This window comes from Vidua chalybeata, chromosome 13 (assembly GCF_026979565.1).
Source record: "Vidua chalybeata isolate OUT-0048 chromosome 13, bVidCha1 merged haplotype, whole genome shotgun sequence".
Classification (NCBI taxonomy): Eukaryota; Metazoa; Chordata; class Aves; order Passeriformes; family Viduidae; genus Vidua; species Vidua chalybeata.
The window spans coordinates 13976819-14000836 of record NC_071542.1 but is presented as its reverse complement, the minus strand read 5'-3'; the positions used below and the strand labels follow the sequence as shown (position 1 = coordinate 14000836).

Genomic DNA, 24018 nt, shown 5'->3' with positions numbered 1-24018 from the left:
GAGTGTGTGTGTTTTTTTCCCTTCATCTTTCAGCATTACACTGAAAGCACATCTGTACACAACAGCTGGATCTCCAAACTCCACCTGTTGGCAGTGTGTGGGACATTACAGACTGTAAGCAAACTTTGCCTTCAGTGTAAGTTTTAATGCCTTGCTAACAAGCTGGAATTAAAGAGGACAAGATGATGGGTATTTTTGCATAAGTCCTAGACTAGCACTGCTGTGAAAATGCCAGCAGCATAAGCAGCTTTTCCCCACTCATATTTCCAAGACTTGTGAAACTGCTGGTTTTAAGTCTTTAAAACAAATCACTGTGCAAGTGCCTGTATATTTCAGAATTGTATTTCTGGGCCATGGGGAAATGACTTTCAAGGCATCTGCCTCAGATGAGATCTACCTTCTGGTAGGATTTATAAAGCACCTATTGCTGTGGTGTCTGCATGTTGTTCCTGAATGTCTCTCAGTTGTCAAATGTGAAATCATCTTTACAGTGAGTGGTTCTGTGATGGCAAAAATTCCAGTAGTTAAGTACAACTCCCAGGGGTTTGAGGCAAAATGCAGCCAGGTTATGTATACACTTGAGGGCACTTAATACTGCCTGGAGAGAGGGGCTGTGGAAGCTTATGGTTTTTCAGCTCTGAGTCAGGGGCCCATTGTGCCAGGTGCTGTACAAATACATACTGCAGGTTCCCTTCCCCACACTGCTTGTGGTATAAAGAATGATGACAGCAATAAGTGAGTGTATGAGTGTTGCCCTGATTTTTAAGAGTTTTCTAAAGCCTTCTGAGTTTACATTCTTGTAGAGAACTTTCTCACACAACTTTCTGTAAATAACCTATTGTTTTGCATTCTTTCATAGAGGCGGAGAAATTTGATGTACAGGTAGTTTGTCCAGTGTCGTTGGAGAGGTGGCACGTTCACCCTCCAGTCCACTGGCACCCTTTAAGAACTATAAATGATTGGAGTCAGAGGAAATAAATTAGTCTCTTCATCGTGACCGTAGCTGTGGTGCGTCGTTTTTCCTTGTGTCATCTGGTGACATATGAGAAATAGCAGGATGAAGGGCAGGAGTTGACCAACATGGGTTCTGCCAGGGCAGAACTTTTTCTTACATTTCGATAAAAATAGTGCTTTATGTCTTTATCATCCAGGTGCAATTGCTGTAAGGAATTGGGCATCATGTTGAAGATGTTAATAATAAAGCACCAAGTCATTAGCTTTCATTCAATAATTTGAAGAGTGTGTTTTAGCATGTAGAAGGCACAATTTGACAGAAGGAAGGATGGTTAAGGTACTTGGGGGCTGATCTACAGAGCCCTTTTGGTTAATTTCTTTGTTCAGTCTTTGGTTTCTCTGCTGTCCCCTGCCCATAGTTCCAGGCTGGTCCTGGGTGGTTGTACAGCATCAATGTGTTCTGTGAGTCTTTAAATCCTTCCATGCATTCAACCCTGTATCTCTCTTCTGGAGCGGGGTTTTGTATTTTCAGGAGTCCTTCTGTTTTCTTTAAGAGACAGAAACAGGCCCAGGATTGTCCATCATAGTGTCTTGTGCTGTGAGCTGAGATTACAGTGCAGAAGAAAATAGAAGGGATCTTGGTTTTCAGTCTCCTCTACCTGCAGTGATTTCCAGCAAAAAATATCCTGGCAGCTCAGATCTGAAAGGCTGACCTAGGTACAGGGCTCCTTTGTCCAGGCTCTTTAACAGCCTGGTTTTACTGGCTAATCCGATTGTGCTTTGGCTTGGGACATGGAGTTTTTCTTTGTTGTTGCCCCTGGTTCCTAAGCAAAGGATCTGGAAGTTGCATTTGTCTATCTGTCTGCTCGTTGTACTCTTGCCCAGATATCCAAGCTGCTGACTTGGAAACACTTCAAAGTTTTCCATTCTGCAGAGTGACTGTCTCGACTGCTACTACAGGGAGTTTTTAATGTTTTCTGATTATGGAGCAGCATTTATTATTATGCTTTATAAGATAGTGCAACTTTATTTATACATCATATATAAATGAGTCTTCTTTGGGATACACTGCACTTGATGAAACAGCTAAGATTTTGCTAATATATTACCACAAAAATCAGAAAATCATAGAAAGGCATCTGGACAGATTTGGCAAAGTTTTTTAATGATTTAATCCCTTTTTCCCCTCATCATCTCCCCTCCATCCCTTCTTGAGACAAATGCAGAGATTTGCTCTGGGCACACTATCAAATTCTCTGGTCTGGCATATGGCTCATCAAGTCATCTTTCTGCTATCAAACTTTTCTTCCTGTTCTCATCTTCCTTCTGCCCTATCCTTGCTCTTGTACACAATTTATGAACTCCTTTCTCTGCATTCCTGTCCCAGGCTTACTCATCTCATTACATCTCCTGACACCAGCAAAGCTGCTGTTGGTTTGCCATGTGGTGCTAAGAGGTGCTGGTATTATCACAAACACTGTTTGCCTGGCTTGCTGTAGCCTCACTGATGCTTCAATGGTCTTGCTGCTGCTTTCAGTGAAAGCCTATTCTGCTTCTATTCCTCTTCTATGATTTATTGTTTCCCATAAGGTGTTTTGTGTGTTTAGCTTTTTTCAGCATCAAAGATAGGTAATGTTCTGGGGGGTGGCTAACACCTGACTTAATGTGCAAATTACAATGCTGATTGAAAGTCCAAACTTAAAACAAATGTAGGTGTGAAGTCCTTTTCCAGGATAATTATAAATGCTAAGAGTTTACACAAGTTCAAAAATTTTCAGGCAAATATATGGTAGCAAAGTCAGCTAAGAGCTGAAAGCCCTCCCAAAGGCACTATTGCTGGTTTATGTGACCTCTGGACTGAAAACTGCTGGAGTTTGAATCTGTTCTGCAAGCCCTAGCACTGTGTATCTGCTGTGGCCTTGCATGCTTTCCTTGGCACTGCTGGCCACAGGACACTGGACTCTTTGGACTTCCATCTTAAGCTGGTGCAGCTGCTCTTTTCTGGGCTGGCTGATTAACTCTGCACTTAGAATACACGTTTCTCATTTCATTCCCATTATATCTATGTTTAAAATGTAAGGCTATAGGGGTACAGTCATTCCTGGGTCACTTTTCTCAGACCCTTTCCTCGTTGGCAACTGGGCCTGGCAGTGCCATTATAAGCAATCCAGACTGCCTTTTCAAAGTCATTAGGTTGTTTGTACCATTGCTGCCAAGAGGATGTTTCATGCCTTCATTTTCCAGTGCTTAAAACCCATCCTTTCAATTCCAGCTAAATTTATTCATGGCCATTTTATATCCATTTGTCCTAGGGCCAAATTTTTTCCTTAGCCTAAGTATCTCTGTGCCTTCCTCAGTGTTTACTTCTCTGTCACCCAGTGTGTCTGAAGGGAACAATCCAGTTGTCTCTGGCTATCATTTTGTTAAGGTAACTAAACTCTGATCTTTAAGACTCCTAATGAGTTATGTCTCTGGTACCATAATGATTTCCTTGGCAGGTTTCTGCATGGTTCTTTCTGAGTTCTGCACACAGCTGTTCAGGTGAAGCCTTCTATGAGAATGTCCATGCTCCCTTCTCCACTGGATTTCTGAGACCTGATCTGTCCTTTTCATGGTTGTCACCCTGCTGGTTATGCTTGTCCTTATCCCTTAATGGGTTCATATATCCAGGGTGTCCTTCTACTCATTTCCAAATTATGAGCCCCTGGTCATAACAGTAATCCTTATTAAACCCTAAATGCTTAACCCTGCACTTTGACTATTATATTTCATCACATTTCTATTCCTTCAGAACTCAAGAACATCTCGTTACTCCTGAAAGATATTCTGAACTGCCTGCTATTGGCAGCAGTTCCTGACTTCACACGGTCAGCAGATTTTGTTAGTATACTCTGACTTTTAGTGCCAAGGTCATTAATGAAAAGTTGAAATAAGATCAGTCTGAAAAGATCCTTGAGGACTTCTACACTTAAGTTCCCTCTAGACTAATAATTCCTCTTCCAGCACAACTCCTGTCATTGAGTCTTTAACCAAATCCTTTCTCACACTGTAATTCTTAGACTAATCCCCATGTTCTCCAGCTTGGCTAATAATTTTCAGTGTGGCATCATATCAAATACTTTATTGAAGTGCAGATAAATTGATCTACCACACTTCCCTTGTGTAGAAGAAGTTGGTTTTCCTATCAAAGAAAGATACCAAGTTAGGCTGGCTTGACCTACTCTTGGTAAGTCTGTTTTATCCCTTAAACTTATTTCACCTGTTTTGCAGTTTATCCTCAAGTCTTTTATGTTTTTTTTTTTCTCTCAAAATCTGTTCTAAAGCAATGCATATCATTGGAGTCAGTATACCAGGCCTGCACCTAGGCCCTACCTGGACAGTTGGAACTGGAGATTAGACTGAGAACGTGCTCTGGGAATTCTGAGATCCTTTGAGGATGAATGAAGTTGTCTGCATACAATGTGGTTCACAGATCTCCTCCAAAAGTATTGGAAGATCCAGATTTGCTGATTTATTGTCTGAAGGGAGGTTTGCTGGCAATGTTGTCTTTATGACAGTAGTGTAGCTCTGCTGAAACTTTTAGCAATGCTCATAAGCACCTACAACATAAAAGAGATGCCTGGAGGAAATACTGAGAACTCTTCTGCTTGGAGCCAGAGATATTCTGGTCATTTCTTCATTGCTCTGCTGCTCTAGCAGGTGATTGAGACATCACATTAGGCCTGTAAAATATAGGTATGCAGAGCAGTCTCTTTAAAAAGACATACTGGAGTGTGAGCTTTGGGAGATGCTCTGGGTGGAATTTTAACTTGCTTAGTTGTTTACTTTGTCCCAGGCTTTGAGCTTGTGGAGAGACTGAGTGATCAGTGGCTGTGGAGTGTTCCTTTTCTAAGCAGGCTGAATAGCTGGGGGATGACATTACTCCTCCACCATGTGAATGATTGCTGTTCAGTTGGAGCTAAAGAAGTAATAAAAGCATGGCTGTGCTTCCACTGGTGAGATTTTTAGCTACTGATTTCCTGTTCTGTCTGTATTCGAGTGTGTTTTCTTTGCAGTCTGTAAAGCTGTTGTTGAACTCTGACAGATTCATTATGAAGGAATGACTTTAGATAGAGATGTTGACCCAGTATCAGCAAGAACTGGCTCTTGAATCTTCATCTCAGCTGCTGTTAGGACACTCAAAGAACAGGAGCTTGGTGACACAAAATGCGGGATGATAATTGGCTCAGTATGGAATTTAATACAATTTTATTTGGGGATTGGTTTGTAAAGAGATTACATTTTAAGGAATCCTTGCACATGGAGGTTTTTGTAGCTGTATTTATTTAATCAGCTCTGGGCACTTGAAGCTTCACAGCAGTAAGCCATGTTAGAGCAGGGATCTTGCTCCAGCAGAACATGACTGGAAACGAAAGTCTCCTGTGAGACAAGTGGGATGGAGATTTTAACACATGAGGAAGGTACTTGCCTCCAGAATCTGGGGAGCAATGGTGTCTCAGTTCAACTTCTCAGGCTGCAAGTGTTAGTGACCAGCTCCCAACCAAACCAGTCAGGCAGGTTCACTTGCTTACCTGGACAATGAAATGACACAGGTCCGCAGAAATGTCTGTCCCTGCCCTTACTCACTGCACGCAGTCTTACTTCAGAGCTTTAGCACCTTTCCTACCAGTCCTCCTCTGAGTGGGGCCCTCTAAACACCCCTGCAATGCAAGGTGTGGTTTCAAATAAAAGAAATTCAGTTTTGTTTTCTGTTAAAACTGGGAGGGAGGATAGGGGTGAAGCTTGCTTTGGGAAAGTAGAAAAAGGAGTGGGATTTTGCTGGAAATCTTGACATTGATGTCCCAGCTTGATATAAAAGTTATCTGCTGATGCAGTTAGAAGCACTTGTGTCTGGAGTGGGCAAGTGCTAAGTCTCTGGTACAAAGAAAAAAGCTCTGGGGCAGCAGTTTAAAGACTTGTTAGATCACTTTGCGGGTGTTGCTTTAAATTTTAATGGTCACTACAAATCAGTGTAACAGTAAAGCTAGAGGGCTAATGGTCTTTTAGAATAACTGAGTCAGCTGTAGAGGTTGGATCCTCTGTTGGTGTAAAACATTGCAGTTCTGTCAAAGTCCATCATAAACTGTCAGTTTAGACCATATGGGAAGCCTGGCCCAGAAGACTGTGAAGATGAAGGTTACAAAAATTATTGAAGAAATTGACATTATTTCTCCATCTCTCTTCTTTCCCCAGGGCAGCCATTGGGGCTCTGGCAGCTCTGCTGAAATCAAGTAAGCTTTTTTCTTCATATTCTTTCTGACTTTCCTTTCTGTGCTGTGCTGCTGGACAGAGATCCTGTTGAACCTCATTCTCCCTTGGTATTCCCTCATCCCTTGGTTCCAAAGAGCAATGCATAGGAAAGAGGCAGTAGTGCAGGAGTCTCCTATACCAGTTCTGATTCTGGGAGCACTCCCAGCCCTGTGGGAGATGGTGCCCTGATTTAGAGAGCGTTGGTTGTCCTGGGGCTTGGTATAATGGCAGAAATAGAGAATTTCTCCAGTCAGTGATAAATACTTATTTCCCTTCCCAATTTGTTGTTTCTTCCACAGAAAGGGAGAAAAGGATATAAATAACAGCAATGTTGTTTGGGTATGAGTGGTGAGTGATTTTAGGAAAAGACATCGTCTATTTTCAGAGTTTGTTTGTTTTTCTTTTTTCCAAGGTACCGGAGCTGGAATTTAGGAAATGGTGCTGATCGTGTAAAATCAAATAGAGCATCACACACCAGAAGTCATCCTGTCTGGTGTTTTTTGGATGATTTCTGCAGTTCTGAGTGGCCAAGAATGTATTCTAGTTTTCTCCTTGTCCTGTGGTTCAGGGCATGAGAAGCTCCAGGCTTTTGGAGCAGTCTGCTCTGGTAGCTGCATACAAATGAGCAGGTTGTGTCTTTTGGGAAGTGTGGGTCAGGAGATGTGAGAAACACTTTGGTTCCTTGAGATAAATTCACCATGTTTGGAAAAAGCAATGAATTCTTTTTCAGGCTTGCACCAGGACATCTTTCTTTGTCACAGTTAACATATTTGTGGCCCTGGCCTCATTGCATTTGAATGGTGCAGGGGTTCTTGGAAAGTTAGGAATCAAATGGTGAATGCTATAGCACTTGAAAATTGCTTATGAAAACAGGGGGTAAAGCTGTACACAGCAAAGCACCCAGAGGCATTTGAGCATTTTTAGTTGGGATGCAGACTAAACAGAAGGCAGGAATCCTGGAAAGTGCTCCAGTAGTGAAGTGGTGGACTGATTATTGTGAGGGGTTTTTTGAGAAAGCCTTGCTGGGTAACGGTGAGGGGATTGTGTTTTGGTGGTGCTGAAGGCTGTAAGACAGACAGGACAAGAACATGGCCATTCTGGGGTATCCCTGTAGGCCTGTGCTTGAGTGTTCCAGCCCAGAGAGATCCAGAGGATCTCTTTATACACAGGGCTGTGCTGTGGTGTTCGGTGTCTTTCTTGCTTTTAGCAGAGCTGCAGTGAGAAAGCAGTTTTAGAGGGAGCAGGCAGATGGCAGTGTGTCTCCCTGATGGAGTCAGAAACATCCATCTTCATCTCAGGCTTCCACAAGCTCTACTTGAGACTTTGTCCACCTGCAGAGCTATGGGCTGGCTAGAAACCGTTTGGCTTCTGTCTCCTTCCTAAGAGAAGCTGATGCTGAATGCTCACTTATCTGGTGCATAACTGCAAGAAGCGAGATATGCCTGGGAAAGAGACATCAGCATAAGAAAATAATTACTGACCCTGATGGACCTGGGAAATTGTTGCTGTTGTGTTTCAGAGGGGGAAGTATAAGACGGTCTAAAGAAATAAGTGATGGAGCAAAACAAACTTGTGCTTCATCCACAACAGGGAAGAATGCTTGGAAACCCAGTGAGAGATGAGAGACCTTGGTTGTGCTGTGTCCCTCTATCCAGTGATTGCCACGTGGTGATAATCAAAGATGGTGAATAATGGAGGAGCAGGAATTTAAGTCCCTTTCTAATGGGAGTGCTGCACCTTTCTATCAGTGAAAGCTCAGATTACTGATATGGAGAAGACATTCCTTGTCTGATCATCAGCTAGTCTCTCACTCCTGACTTCTCTCTTTGCACACATCCCAGTCCTTGCATGCTGCTCTCCCAGTTGCTGTTCACCACCTGCCATGCCCACATGCACTCAGCAGACAGCTCATTCTTCCTCCATCGCCTTGCTGCTTTTTTTTAACATCTGTTGTCTCTCCACCATGTTAACTCTGACTTTATAATAAGGCTGAACATTCTGACTGGTAAATATCTGTAGTGGTGCTGAATTGCTGTGAGAGCATCAAAATTTTTTGTTCTTCTCTTTGATGTTACAGTCAAACTTTCCAGTGTTACTCATGTCCATTCTTCCTTCTTCAATTTCTAGATGCTCACTACAGGCCAGAGTGGGGAGGAGGAGGCAGATGATAGCTGTAGATAAACTGAGGTGGGATGAGGCACTGAAACTTTCCCAAAGTCTCCTCTCTCTGTCCCAGAGTGAACATGCTATTTCTTCCAGCCTCCTTTGGCTTTTCTCTAGTTTTTCTCTGTACATGCATCTTCCTATCTTGATTCAGCTCTATATTAATGCCCGAGGAACTCATTTCAAAGCACTCCTGTGTCTTCAAGACCCCCATGTGTGGAGGGGCTGCCGCCTGTTTGAGCAGATGTGGGATGCCCTCCAGGGCACTCCTAGCTAAGGGGCCTATTGCTTTTAGTGACCCCAAATCCCAGAATAAACCAGGCAAGCCATTCCCAGTTTGGGTCAGTGGAATAAAACTGGACACCTGCTATCCAAGCACAGACCAACCCAAGCCAGGGGTGCTGAGGCTGGAGGGGATGTGAGGGAGCAGGAGCCACATGGTGGCGATGTGATTATAGGGATCCCCACCGTGCCTAATCCAATGTGTATTTTGGGTGAGTAATTTGTTTATCAGCAGGTTATTTTAATCTAATTTTGGTCGTGTTTGTTATTCCCGACTATCTGTGCTTCCCAGAATTACCGGCTTGCATGTCTGTAAGGAAATTAGCTCGAGCTGCTCTCAGAGGCATTGGCTGAGTGGATATTGAGGGAAAAGGCTGGGGAAATGGGCAGGGCCCTTGGTGCAATCCTTGCCTGGTAAAATTGTAATGAGCAATTTAAAAAGACAGGTTGTGGTGACCTCCTGATGGTGTTGATTTCATCAAGACCATTCTGTGTGCTAACAGCAATTACTGCTGATGGCCTTTCCCTTCTCTCTTTCTAAATCTCCCTTCTTTTGCTGTCTTTATCTTCTTGCACAGCTTTTCATCTCTCGTTTTCCTACTCTTTCCTCCCACCTTCCATCAACTAACCTTTATTTAACCTTTTACCCACTTTTTAAATGAAACCATAAAATATTTTGTGTCTGCTGGGATAAAATAATAATTGGCATTCTTTTCCTTTTAAGTTGGCATTAAGGAGGGCCAAGTAATGCTGAGGAAGAGAAAATGGTGTTCTAGCACAGAAGCAGATTAGGGAGTGTGAAAGGCCTGCACTCTCTGCTGCTGAATTCATAATGCTTGACAAGAGATCTAGTGAGGCAGGTCTTTGATCTCAGTCGAAATACCCCATTGTTAAATCATCCTGGTTCCTGTAGCCAACAGCACAATGTCTGGGATTTGCCTCATGCTGCACCAGGTACCCATCTCTCATCATCCATTCAAATCCTTATTATCCAGCTCTGGATTCAAACTCCAGTGTCAGTCTGGCTCCAAATCCATGATCACATCTTGTTGGGTATTGTGATCAGAGTTGAATTTTGCAGTTCCTTTCATGATAATCTAAACCAAGCATTGTGTCTGTCTTTTCTTGCTGAATTTTAGAATGCAAACAGTCTTGATTCTACACTTTTATCTCTTTGAGAAGAGCCACTTTGTGGGAAAGAAAATAATTTTTCTAAGTCCTTTATATTCCCTTCCCCAAGACTCTTCATTCATAGACATATCCCAAACTGAAAGTAATTCAGTGCTCCAGGGAAAAATGTTGGCTTCATCTCCTGGGACATGCCAACTTCCTGATGTTTTGCCTCTCAGGATGGGTGTAATGAAAACTAAGTGTTGAAAAGCTGCATTATTCTCTGTTGACATCCTTCATGATGATTGTTTACCTCCTTGGCATGGGCAGTGTTTGTGCCTCCAGTGATGATCTGGCTTCTGTAAATTCAGTGCCTGAATTTGAGGAAGTCTTCCAAATTCTGGTGTCCTTATTAAAACTCTTTCAAACCACTTCAGTCAGAAAAATCACACTGTAGATTTTGTGCAACTGTTTTTTTTTTTTTTTTTTTTAATTTTATTTCTGGTTTTCTGAAAAGTAAAGAAGGAAAGGGAAACTGCTTAGGGCAAAACTACAGGGCAATCTTCTGGCTTCCAACAAGAGTTGAGCTAATACCACCTTCTTGCTGCAGAGCCCACTGGGTCTGAAGTGATCCTAGCACTTCACGTGTGACTCGGTTTCATATGGACAATGAATTTTATTTCTGTAGAGAGCTCTTGTGCTTTTCTCTGCAAAAAATGGCTTCTCAATGACCAATTAAAACATCTGTGTTCTCTTTGCTGTAGGAGATATCTTGCATTTTTTATTCCTAAGAGTCAATCACTAGAGCAGAGTGGGGAAATTGGAGTTTTTCTTATTCCTGTCGCTGCTTTAGGGGCCATAGGGTTAATTTAGCAGAGGATTCTTATCTCCAAGCTGTAGCAATGTATGTTCTTGGCATAATGAATCAGCTGAGTGGCATCAACAAAAAGATTTAAGAAGATAGACAGAAAGATAAATATCTCTTTGTTCTGCCTGGTAAGCAGTGCATTGCTCATCATATTTCAGGTTGACTGTAATTCAGTTTTGTGGTGAAATACACTGCATGTTTTTCAGTGGCACCCGTGTTCTTGGCAAACACTTCAAAGGAGACAGGATTGCAAAGAGGGCTTCAGAAATGTCCACAGTAGCACTGGTGGTCGTGAGACTTTCATCTCCTAGACTGAAAACCTGACTTTAGGCCCCCACCACAGAATGAGAATTCTGTCAAAACTGGGGATTTCTTTCTAGTGATATCCCCTTGCTAATTTAGATGTAACTTTAACCATTTGAGGCTTCTGCTTGTTGCCTGGAGACTCATGTCAGATGTTTCTGGTGAACTGCATAGGTGATTCAGGTCCCATGTTTTGAGCTGCAGAGCTCAAACTTTCACTGATGAGCAGCACTGCCCTGGAAGCCACAAATGGAGGGGCAGGTCTTGAAATGTGGGAAACTAAGAAGGCATTGAATGTTATCCTTTCACCCCAGTCTCATCAGGCAGAAGTGAAACTCTTGCAAAGAAAATAGGATTCCAGGGACAGGCTTGGGGTGCTGGTGAAGACAGTGCTCCCCTGTCAGAGATGGCAGAATAAGGTTAAGAAGACAGACTGTCACAGGGGAAGAGTCAGAGATTGTTCAGACAGATCTAATCTAATAGTTAGTTTTGTTTCAATCAATAAACCTGAGTATGTAAAATATTTAATGAGTACAAATGGATTGGAGGGCAATACTCTATTTACTATACTTAAGGTTAGAATGGGATACAAAGATGAGCACATAAGTTCATTATATGTCTTGAATGTCACACACATGCAAAAACACATCACTTACCAACCCATCCATGTCTGGTGTCAGGCAAGGGATCCCTCAGCCTTGAGGGGTAACTCTGGGAGCTGTCCCTGCTCCAGGGGAGGTCAGTGCCACACAAACAGCTGCTGCAGAGGGAGAGTTCATCTGATGGCTGCAGATATGGATAGCTTAAAGTGGTTGATGTATAGTCAGACTTGCTGTTAATGCAGCTTTGGCCACTGATCAGCCCAGTCTTTAGCCAAAACAGGGTTTTTTGGGTTTGGTGCTGAATTCCCACTGATGACCTCACAAGATAGGAATCCCTTCAGTTCATTGAAAATAGGAAGCACCACCCCTGGGCACCTCTGAAAGCTGCTTGGCAGAAAAACTTCCATTTCCACTGGCCACTGACCATATCCAGGGAGAGGGAAAGGGCCTAACTAAAGAATATCAGGAGGAGGGTCAAAAGACAGGACATTTTGTCACTTACCACACAGATCGTACACACTCGCTCCAGGAGGGGTGGTTCTTGCTGCCTGCAAATCTGTGCAGTGCTGCTTGTACCTGTATGATTCATTTCCACCATCTGTATTTGTGCCAAAATATAGATAGATACCCATGCTGGTGCATCCATAGATGGAGAGACCAACAGACACAGACAGGTGGGGAGGCCTCCTTTTTCCATTCTGCCTTCTGGAGATCTTGGCATACTTCCTCTTTCATTTATTCACTACTTTATTGACTATAGAACTGAAAAAATGAAAGAAGAAATAAAGAAAAAACCACCAACATCACAGGAGAGCAGAGGAGAATCAATGAAATCAGACAGGAGAAACAAAATTAATGTGTTTTTTGCCCCTTCAGCAATTAATTCTCATTGCTTCTGATCAAAGGGTTTGGGGAAATCTAGTCCTGCCTCTCCATCTCTTTCTCACAGAATAGACTATCTCAGCTTCATTTTGAAAAGAGACTGTTTTGATCCTGGAAGTACTACAGAAGTACTACAGAAAACATGTGAGAAAACAGCAAAATTATTCTGCTCACCTTCCTCCATGCTTTTCAACGAGTATTAAAACTAAAGCATAGGACAGTTTTGTGTTCTGGTCCCTATGGAGCTGAGATTCAAATGTGGAAATCTGTCTTAAAAGATCACAGACATACTTTGAGAGAATTTTTTTTTCCAACAAATTCCAACAGACCGTGCTTCCCAGTTTTTCCCTCTTCCTATTGACATTGACACAGAAAGCTTGCACTTCAAGCTCTGTGTGCTAGAGGCTATAAAAACCTAGATCTAGTCCAATTTCATCTGTCCCTGAACAGCTCAGGGAAGCTCTGAGTCTGATCTAAATTGTCCCTACCTTATGCTCCCCAACTCTGTTCTTCTTGTCATGTTTTATACACTTATTGACTTTTACAGAGCTTCCTGAGTAATTCTTCAAAGATTGACTGATTTAAGGGGTTAGTCATCCTGCAGGTTAGTAAACATGACAGCTGGTTGAGGATTAACAGGAAATCATGAATAAAATCATTGGGATTGATAAGGGATTCTCATGCAATTAAAGTTTTCTTGCAGAGAGTCAAATAGAAAACAGAAATACAGAGTGAAGGTCAGAGGAGGAGGGTGACCTTCTCCATGCTGACAACCACTGAGCCTCAGAATGCAGAGTTAGTGTAGGTGGTTACCAGCAAGGGGAGGCAGTGCTAGAGAGCTGCAGGCCAAGGTGTGGGAGCCTGGGCAGAGCTGTGTAGGACTGGAATTGCTGTGGGACCAGCAGGTCAGTGCAGGGCCATGACAGCAGGGTGGTGTGAAGATGCAGAGCAGCATTAAAATGAGTTGGCAGCCTGGGCTGGGGGTGCTGGTTGGTGCCAATGGTAGAGAAAATTGCAGGTAGCGATATTTTTTTCCTGCCAGGTAGCAGGAAAAACTCTCCAATCCCTCCTCCAGGTAAGGGTTTGCTAGTCTACTGCAAGGAGCAGACTGAGACAACTTCAGGTGACTTTTCCACTTTCCAACCTACTTCATCACTGGGATTGAGGTTTGCTGCCCATGCTGCTTCCTGCTTAGTCCTTCCATGGCTTCTCTCCTTGCTGATTTTCTTCAGGCAGCATCTTTCTATTCTCTCACTTAACCTCTCACTGCTTCTCCTGTCCTGTGAATCCCCACTGATGACGTTGAAGTTCCAGGTGTGAGAGGCTCTGGTGCTTTGTTTAATGAAGTGGAAATGGATTGGAGCCCACTAGCTCTGGTACCAAGAGCCATCTGCTGTGAGCTGCAAGTGCTGATTGTCCTTCAGAGAGCTGAGCTCCTGCCTTACATATGCTACCTGCCCCCAGTTGATTTCTGAGATCCTGACAGCTTTTAATGCGTGTCACAGCAAGGAATGTCAGGTCCAGTAAGGAAAATTTAGGCAGGGTTGGTTTAAAGGGAGGGAGCCTGGGGTCTGGTGTGGCTTCATCTTTGTCCTGAGGGCCAGGGCAAGGCATGCAGTAGGTGAAGGGATGTGTTTTAGAAACTCAGTAGGATTTGTATTGTATCACAAGCTCTTAGAAATCTTATTTTTTCAGAATATTTTTTGTAATTTTCTTGCCCATGCAGTAAAGCCTTTAAACATTACCTGAAGGTGACCTTTACAATCTTGGAGCCAGGAAGCCACAGAAAAGAAGCCCAAACTGCTATTGCTTGTGTTGATGTTTTGTTAATTTTTAAGTACCGTGGGTTTCCAGAATCACTTGGTTCATGGCTTTCATTATACAGGTATTTGTGGGACTACATTTAGAAGTTAAACATAATTTCTCTGGCTGTGACAGGACTGTACAGCCACAAGGTTTTTGAATTTGTTGATCTCAACAAGGTGTTCTCTCAGGACTGAAATGCAGCACTGTGGTGAAGATTTTATGCTGTTGACTACTCTTACTTTATTCAGCTTTTCTCACTCCTCAGGAACTTTGGTAGTTTCAGGAAATCTTGTGGTGCTGCAACTGGAATTAGGTTTATTAGCACTTGGAAGGAGATACAGATTTCCAGACAGGACACTGATGTGTTTTGTTTTTGTTTTTTTTTTTTTTTTCCATGTAATGTTCCAGGAACATAGGTCATGTTTAGCAATCAGCATTTTACATTAAAAAAAATGTTAAAAAAATATTTTTGTTTTTAACTGAGACCCTTAAGCCAGGATGAGCAGGTGATAAAGGTGATAAAGCACAGTTCAAGCGCTGAGTAGCCACAGTTACCAAACAGGAAGGAGTTTAATTCAGCCTTTTCTCTCCTTTTCAGAGTCAAACAGCCGCCGGGCAGTGAACAGAGGCTACCTGGGTGAATTGCTGAGGCTCTACCAGGACTGGCATCGCAACGATGTCTCCAACAACTACATTTACATTCGCAGGGGTCTCCTGCTCTGCCTAAAGTACATCACCAACATCCAGCTGGGCAGGGAGACTTTCCTTGGTTCCAGGGGAATGGAGATTCTCTTCACAAGTGTGCAGGTAAATGGAGTTTTTTGTGTTTAAATGAGGTGGTTAGGGCTGGGTTCTACATCCCACTGCAGGAAATTCCGTCGTTATATAAATTAAGGATAGGACATATAAATGGAAAAACTGATTACATTAAGAGCTGTTGACTTTTGCACACTTAGTACTTTAGAGAAGCTGAAATGTTTCAGTTTAAAACAATTCTTAATTTCTATGAGACACATGGGAATTCTAGTTCTTACTTTTAGTGCTTCCTTTCTCTTTCCCCGTGCATCCTGATGCCTGCTTGGACTTCTCCTGAAGAATTATGCAATATCTCTATAGGGGAATTGCTTAGGTCTTTTGTGAGATTTTTCTTTACAATAACCAGATAATTCCACTCAATCAGCCTTTTAAACAGAATGCTCATTTAGCTAAGCCTTTCCTAATGAGAAACATCCATCAACAGGTTTTCAGGAGGTTAAATTTTAATCTTGTGAAACATTAATGTGAGTTCAAGAAAGATGCCATGGTCCTGCAGATGGGATGCCTATAAGGTATAGAAAAGGCAGGCACAGAACAGTGAGAGTTTTCTCAGTCTCTCAGCAAAATGCTTCCTTAGCTTGCTTTGACCTTAGAGAAAACCCCCTGTGTGATTCCATAAGAGTGTTTCCATTGTTGTTCTTACTGGCTATGTGTTATCTTGCTCTAGAACCATCAGAAAGAAAAGCCTGTCTCCTTCTCCCTTAAAAAATCCATTGCCTTTATGATTCAATGTGTTTATTTCTTCCCCTTTTCCATCACTGTCATGAGTCATTTCTAACCAGCAGCGTATGGGAGACTTCTGGAATTTTTCGCTTCACTTTCCTTATGAAGAATTGACCTTTTCTTTAGGTAGGATGAGGTGGCCAGAGCCAGCAGACCTCCCAAAGGATTATGGCCTCTGTTAATGAGAAGTCCTTGGTCTGAAGAAAGGTGAATAGGGTGGATGGAGGCAGCTGCTGGAGGGTGGATATTGGCTCCTTCCCTCTCAAGAACCTCCCACAGCCCTTGAAGCTTTCTGAGCTAACACCTCCTGATAGCTCAGCCTGGAGCAACTCCATGGCAAGTGCAAACGTGGGGTCACCTTGGGTGCACACCCAGGAAATGACATACTAAGGCTCCAGTAAACACTGATAATGTTAATCCTTCCAAAGGTCAGAAGTGGAGTGGAAATGACAGCTTCAGGGGCCTCCAGTTTGCTTTTTTCCCAGTGTGTGCTATTAGGGAGACCTTGGACAAGAAATATCCAAGGTTAATATATTCAAAGCTCAATATTCTCTCACTGCTTCTTTGGGATATTGTCAGTCTTGCAGCATCTCTCCAAGAATGAAGTGTTGGCAGGAGTCTGGCAGCTCTAGGAGATCTCACTCATGCTCTTCCCTATCTAACCTGAGGTAGAGGCTGCTGCTGCCACGAAAATCTTCATTATTTTCATGAGACAAAGATGGGAAATCTTGTCTTCTGAGATAGACAACAGGCTGTGGCAAGAGAGAAAGAAATGAAGACAGGACAAGAAAAACAACTCCTAATTGGGAAAGCAATGACTTTGTGTGTGGACAGTATTTTAGTGCCTTTAGGGAATGCACTGGCTCTGGTGATTACCCTGGACCAAACTCTGAGCACCTAACGAGATTTTTTTAAGGTGTTGAAATCTGGCTAGAAAAGTTCTGCTGAAACTTTTTAAGTGTTTGTTTGGTTGGTTGGCTTTTTTTTTTTTTCTTATGCACACATATTTATTGAAATGAAAACCGTTTTGCCAAGATGGGTTTGTTTTAAACTCCAGCGGAAATTCGATTTACAAGGCTGGTTTTCAATTGAAACCTCTCTGGCTGCCTATTGTCTGGGCTGATGGACAGATGAAATACCTGAACTTTTAATAGCCCTTAAGCTTATATCTTCACAGGAGGAGCCAATAGTTCAAAAACTGTCACCTCACATAGATTAGAAGTGACTGCTACTCAATTTGAAAAGTGTTTAGGGATATTTTAGGGGAATTTAGAGATGTTTTGAATTCTACTCCTACCTGGAAAAAAAAATAATTATAGATAATGAAATCATTCATGGAAAGGAAGTACTTTCTGTTCCCATTCCCTTTTCCTAGCTGCACTTAGATTTTCCTGACAGTTAAATGGTATATTCACATTAGCACTGTCTGGTTTTGTGTGCAGTGACAGAGCTGCCTACTCTGAGACAAGAAAACAGGTTTGTATGTGCTTTAGGAGATACTGCTGCATGGAATGTTATCTTGATATTTTATCACTTTTCCATCTGGTTTCTTAAGCTTGCCTTGTTTCTCTTCAGCCTTCCTTACTACTCTAGGATAATATTATCCTGTATTCCACTCTCTGTTTGCCAGTAGGAGCATCAATCAGCATCACTATCTTTTGTCTTACTGTCATATTGAAACCTCCTTTTTTTTCCCTATATATCACATACCATAATATTTGTTCTATTCCAGATTCAGTGGAGATTAAAAAGCAGATCTGAATCTAGGTTAGCTTTACATGAGTTTTCTGAGCTAAGGATTTACTCTTCCCTCATTCACATTATCCCACCACAAAATAAATGGGATAGCTTACACACATACAGAGCAGTCTCCTGTCTGCTTCCCAGGTGTCAGTAAAAAGGGCTTTTCCAATACACTGATGTAATCATTTTCAGCCATTTGTAAACAGTGTTACCTTAGAATCTGAGAGCACTTTATGAGCAGTAATGAAAACAGTCCCACAAATTCTCTCTAAGGTATCTGAAGGCTTGTTTCCACTTGTGAGCTAATTTGCTGAAGAGAAAAATATGACTTCCAAATAGCTTCACTGAGCAACTCCATGTGTTGAAGTTCATTGTCTGGATGAACATGCCTTGGTCTTGACTATTTAAATTCACTTGGCCATGAATTAAGATGGTTGTCCCAAGGCAGGCAATTAAACAGTCCTGCATTCACTGTTTGAGCAAAAACAGATCAGTTTTAGTAAACTAAACTAGTAGACTGTTGAGAATATTAGCCTGTTCCCACATGTAGACAAACTTTCCTAATCTTTCCTTTAATAACAACCAAACAAAGGCAACCATATGAAGGAGTGAATAAATTGAAACAGAAATAGAAACCAGTTCTCCATGGTGTTTGCTCTACCCATAATAAAACTTTCCTCAGAGATGCTTTCATAATTTTCTTTTCTCTCCCCCTAGTTCCAAACAGCCAGAGAACCAGAAATAAATATTAAAATTCTTGTAGTGAGTCTTGTAAGCATGTCAGCTTTAGATGATTTTTTCTAGCCTCCCTACAGGAATCCTGGTTAATCCCACTGAATCTTGTAATGCTGTTCAATCATACATGAGAAAACAGTAAAATCCTCCCCAACCTAAAGAACCCCAATACAGCCATTTTCCTGTTCCTGATTATGACAAAGTACTTTATCACAGAATCATTTAGGTTGGAAAAGGCATTTAAGATTGAATCCAATCATCAACCCAGCATTCTCAAGTCCACCACTAAACAGTGTCACCTTTTCCTAGAAGGAGATGAGGTTAGTCAGGCAGGACCTGTGATCCAATGGTCATTTTATGTTCTTTTTTGCATTCTCTTGGCCCTCTGCCTGATTCTGCTGAATGCTTGGATTGTCTGGGTTTTTTTTGTCCAGCCCAAATGCTGACTGTGGGCTGTCAGATAACGACACAAAGTATCTCTTCTCCCCTCTTGGTTGTTCCATTTTATCTCTACCACAGGGATGCAAAATTATGAAATGGTAGTAGAATGTATTGCAATAGTTCTTTTGCCTTGTAGCATATTCATGCTGCTTATTTAAGTTGCATTCCTGTTCTGATGAGCTCAGTCTTTGTTCCAAACCATTGAAGAAAACATGCTGAGAGGCAGAGGGAAAATTGTGAATTTGAGTAGAGTACTGCACTTATGACTCAGTCACTCTGACGGAGGCTGTGCTTTGGGTGTGCTGTATTTGGGCAAATCCAAGGGCTGGGTTTTCTGAGAATTGCATCCACTGGTTTTAAACAACTTTGCCTTTGTGCAGCATTATCATTCCTTTATCCAAACTCTCTAACTCTGTTGTATTGAAGACATACACTGTGATGTATGAAGATATACATAATTTCTGTGATGTCTCAGGGGGTCTTTCTTTAGTTCTGTGGAAATTTTGGTTTGTTTTCTTTGCAATAAAAGTCTGAGGAGCTCGCTTGCACAACAGCACAACAAAAATACAAAATATTCTCTGTCTTCAAAGTATACCTGGGCTGTAAAAAATATCTTTACCGGTCTATTTCCTCCTCTGGATTGTAGCAGTAGAAATTGTGGGATACTGCAGTTATTAATTATTTTATGATTAGGTAATATAGTGATCTTTCAGAATAGCTCTTGGACCTAATGATTTAACCACAGAGAACGGAGTACAGTGGGAGTGTATTCTCTTTGAGAGTACATTGTGTACCCTAAATATACTGAAATGGTGGTGTTAACTTTGTTAGTTTATCTGTGTGAATTTTGGCATGATGACTCCAGGTATAGATGTGCTGAAGGTGCAGAAGCACAGATTTTGGCATGTTTTGGCAGCCAAAACATACACATAGGCTCCACAAAGCATTCTTTAATCCATATTAAAAAACATATTGCTTCAGTGCTACTGTAACCTGTGTTAGCTTCCTTTATGTACCCTGGCTACAATGTCTTGGAGCAGAGCTTGAGCTGGTGAGTCTCCCAAATATGAAGCAACGTGTCCAGAGCGTTCATGTGATTTTTCAGGTACAATCAACAATGCAGTTTCCTTTATTTGTGAATATTCCAGAATTTAAGAAATACTTGAAAAGGAGTGTTGGAAAGTGGTAACTAGACAAGACTATTTCAAGAGTAAACCTGTAAGTCTTTAGGACTGAAAAACCAAGATTATGATGTTTTGCTGCTGTTTATGGGTGTAACTCATGAGTGGTAAAGGGAATTATGTTCTCACCAGAAGAGTGGCTCTGCTCTGGGAGACTATGACAGAGGGGACTGTTGTAAAAGACTATTCTTAATGTAGTTCTCCTTTGTTTCCTAGGACTGTTTATCTTGTAAAAATCTGGATCCTATCATAACTACTGCGACTCATATTCTCAGAAAGTGCTACCCCAAGGAGCATCTGCCTGTGGTGACTGTAAGAAGTTCCTATTCCTTCCCTCTTCCTTGGAATGCCAGTGCTGAACCTCCATGTGAGGGATCTGAAGGTAAATGGCTAAAGGGTGAGTTCAGAAGGAGGAAAAGGAGCCTGACGTGAGGATTAACTGTGGGATCTGGAGGAGGGAGACTTGGCATAATCCCAAGGTTTACAGTTAAAATTAATCTGATAACCTACAGTGTCACTCAGTAGGGAAGAAATTACTCCCACGTCTTCTTGAAGCTGCAAGAGTCTGTTTGGAGAAAAAATGAGAGAAGATGGAAAGGAGCAAGGAAAAGGGAAAAAATTGTTCTATTATCCAAAAAATAAAGGAGCAGAGTGAGTATAGCAGAGGCTGGAGATGCCATTGCTCCCCAGTAGCAGACAGAGACATAATTGTGCCTGTGTATTGGCTGCTTGGGGGGGGGGTAAAAATTGCCCTGCAGCTTTTTCAGTAAAAAATTGCAAGAATTATTATCCTTTTCCATTTCTAAAGTAAAAGCAGATAGCAGTCATGTTGCACGAGTAAAGGATGGGAGCTCTTGCTGGAAAGGCAGGACAGCTACTCTGCAGAAAAGGCTCCATGATACACAGAAGCAATTTTTGCTACATTCAATTTTGTGTGGAAGATGCTGAAATACTATAACAATCATAGCAGTAAAACACCCTAATCTAGATAATACAGATTAAGAGCATCCTGTAATATCATTGCAGCCAAGCAGAAAATCTCTGTATTGCTTTGTAAAATGAGTTGGATCCATATCATGGGGACATTTGTCATGGTTTTGAAAGGCAGTGCTTGAATCCAAGAGAACAGAGCTTTAAAAACTGGCTGAATTAGTGCCAAATTCATTTATTTGAGATTAACAAATGGGATTTGCTTTAATCAGGTTGTAGTGGGCTGTGGACTGTGTGGCACACATAGAAGAATTTACATGTATTTCTCTGTGGGGTCTGAGAGGGATATTAGGTTGAACACCTTTGTCTCTGTCTCCTTCCTACTTCTACAGGTGGTGACAATGAAAGTGAAGGAGAGGAAGAGGCTGAAAATGACTGGGATAATGAGGATGTGGAGGGTAAAGAGGAAGTAGGTATATGAGCCATAGTTCCCATAATTATCTACATACTGGAAAATAAAACATTTTTTTGTCCATTTTGACGCCCTGAAAGACTATCTAAGCAAAAAATGTATGTGCATGTCCATGTGAACACACTACATGGACAATAGGAGGATAGTTGGAAAAGGGAAAGGAGAATGTATTGACTTTCAGTAAAAAGTGCCCTGCATCTATTCTATTTATTTCATGCTTGTCACCCTGGGTGGGGGGGGTTTGGTGACTTCTCTGTTCCTGCAGAGACTGCTCAGAATAACATCCACAGTCAGGGATAAATGGTGGATCTTTGATCCGCTCGGCATATGCCAGGAAAATGGCATTTAGGGAAAATTGATTTATCATCTACGAAAGGCTAACCCTCTTTTTATTCCCATATCAGAGCATATTTGGGCTGTGCACCTACCCTGAGGAAAAGGCTAGTTATTTTAAGCCACAGCTGGTGCAATTGAACCTATATTCCCTCTTTATTTGCTGCTGCACACAGACAAATAATACAATGAATTATTCAATATTTCTCTGAATTCTCCCTTAGCACTCTCCCTGCAGTGGCCTAACTGGCAAAAAAAGCTTCTACCAGATGAGGATGAGGGTGCAAACTTTTTTGTTGTGAAAATACAAACTAGCTCACATGCAAATGTGAAGTAGTGGATGCTGCTAATAAGTCTTATCCACATAAAGTGGCTTGGGAAAGCAAATTAAAGAAATGAAGTTGCAAATGCAGTCTAATTAGAAGTGATTGAGACTTCTGTGAAAGAGAGTTCTCATTAGTTGCCCTGTCTTTTTCTCCTCTGATATTAAACTGATGTCACCCAGCAAAAAAAGGCAGTTAAACCCCCACCTCGTCCCCCCACCCCCAACATTTTCTGAGTGTCCTAACTTGCCCCTGTCTGGCTGGTTTTATCTGACTATTAGAGCTCGTCAAGATGCTCATTAGGAATAAGGCTGATAGTGGATTTATCTCCTTCTTTAATTAGTTATTCATTCAGTAACAGCTCCTCTATGCTTCTGAACTATTTCATTATTCATAAGGATTTACCAAGTAGATGTAAGCAGTTTTTGGGGTTGTCTTTTTTTTTTTTTTTTTTTTTTTTTTTTTTTTTTTTTTTTTTTTTTTTTCCTAAGAGCTTTTTCTGAATATGAGTTTTAAATACTGTTTGTCTGGTTTGCTGGTCATATATCTCCTGTATAAAAACCTTGCTAAAAGGAAAGCAAGCAGGGAATGGATAATGAACTTTCAGCTTACTCCCTTTTTATTCTGTGTAAGGTCTTTTGCACAATGTTTGCTGGTATTGATGTGATTTGCAAACATTTTCAATGCTACATAACACATATCCATGCATGCTAGCAACACCAACCAAACTGAAACTTGGCTCTACTTTTCCATCAGGAACTGTTCAGAGAGTTCTAGGAAAATAAAAATCACTGCATCAACCATCTATTCTTTTCCATCCAAAATCTGAAGCTTCTTATGCATCAGTATGCTCTCAGTGGCAAATCCTTTCCAGCTGACCTCATGCTCCTGGCAGGTCTTCACTGCCTTTTCATCTCTGCCCAAACAACACTTCAGACTCTGCTTTGTGACCCAAACGTGGCTCAGGGTTTGAAATGCCATGGGCACTGGTGCATTCAGGCAATTTTACTTTTTTCTTTTTATAACAACTTCAGAAATGAATCTGTTTGTCAGGAGTAAATAATTTCTTTGATGGCTTTTGGTGGGAGATAGACATGTTGAATTATTTGAATATTGCTGTAATGTAATGGCCAATCATCAATGCCATGTTTCCATTCTTTCCTCTTGCTCCAACTTTTCTTGGTATGGTTTTTGTTTTGTTTGTTTGGGTTTTTTTGTTTTGTTTTGTTTTTGTTTTTTTTTTTTTTTTTTTTTTTTTTTTTTTTGTTTTTGTTTTTTTTTTTTTTGTTTTTTTTGTTTTTGTTTTTGTAATGTAGTAGCTGAATGCTTGACACAGTTTGGCTTTGGTTCTCACATCTGATATGGGTAGGGCTGCACATTAATGCATAGCAGCCCTCGACTGTGAAAGTTGCAGATACTGTTTTTATCCTCAATTCACTGATGGTTGAGATCATCTCATGGGGCAGGTGTAATACACGTGCTTTTCTAATTCTGCTTTTGTAGGATTGTGACTTGGAGACAGATGTGAATAAATTGAGGTCAAAGCCAGTGCTTGACCGGCCAGAACAAGAGCTTGAAAAATATGAAGCTCTGTGTGCAGAACTTTTCCAGAATTTTCAGGTATGGTTGTAGTGCAATTTCCTTTCTTTGTGAATATTCCAGAATTTAAGAAATACTTGAAAAGGAGTATTGACAAGTAATAGCTAGACAAGGCTATTTCAAAAGTGAATCTGTAAGTATTACAGGACTGAAAAGCCAAAGATTGTGACTTTTTGCAGTAGTTTATTGGTGTGAATCATGAATGATAAAAGGAATGATGTTTGATGCACATTTGTCTGGGTGTAGATTAAGTAAGCATTGTTGAATCAATTGCCACATGAGAAATCTGTCAGATAATTTGAATCCTTGCTGGCAATTTCAACAGCAATATCAAAATCAGAATGAGATGTGAAAAGTAAATACTGTCAACTAGTGGTTTGAAGGAAGAGGAGATTGCACTGCCACTGAGTGAAATGAACAGTTCAAGTAATTTTTTTCTAGTGATGCTTGGGACAAAATGTAA

The 24018-nt window shown here is 41.4% G+C and overlaps 1 protein-coding gene across 1 annotated transcript in view; it reads left to right on the top strand.

The window, feature by feature from the left end:
• AGBL1 (AGBL carboxypeptidase 1) overlaps positions 1–24018 on the top strand; it is a 247124-nt gene that overhangs the window by 19340 nt on the left and 203766 nt on the right. The window contains exons 6-10 of the mRNA XM_053954983.1: positions 6187–6224; positions 14858–15066; positions 20115–20280; positions 21221–21297; positions 23460–23576. Coding sequence (XP_053810958.1) covers positions 6187–6224; positions 14858–15066; positions 20115–20280; positions 21221–21297; positions 23460–23576 — 607 coding nt within the window. The remainder of the gene's footprint in view (positions 1–6186; positions 6225–14857; positions 15067–20114; positions 20281–21220; positions 21298–23459; positions 23577–24018) is intronic.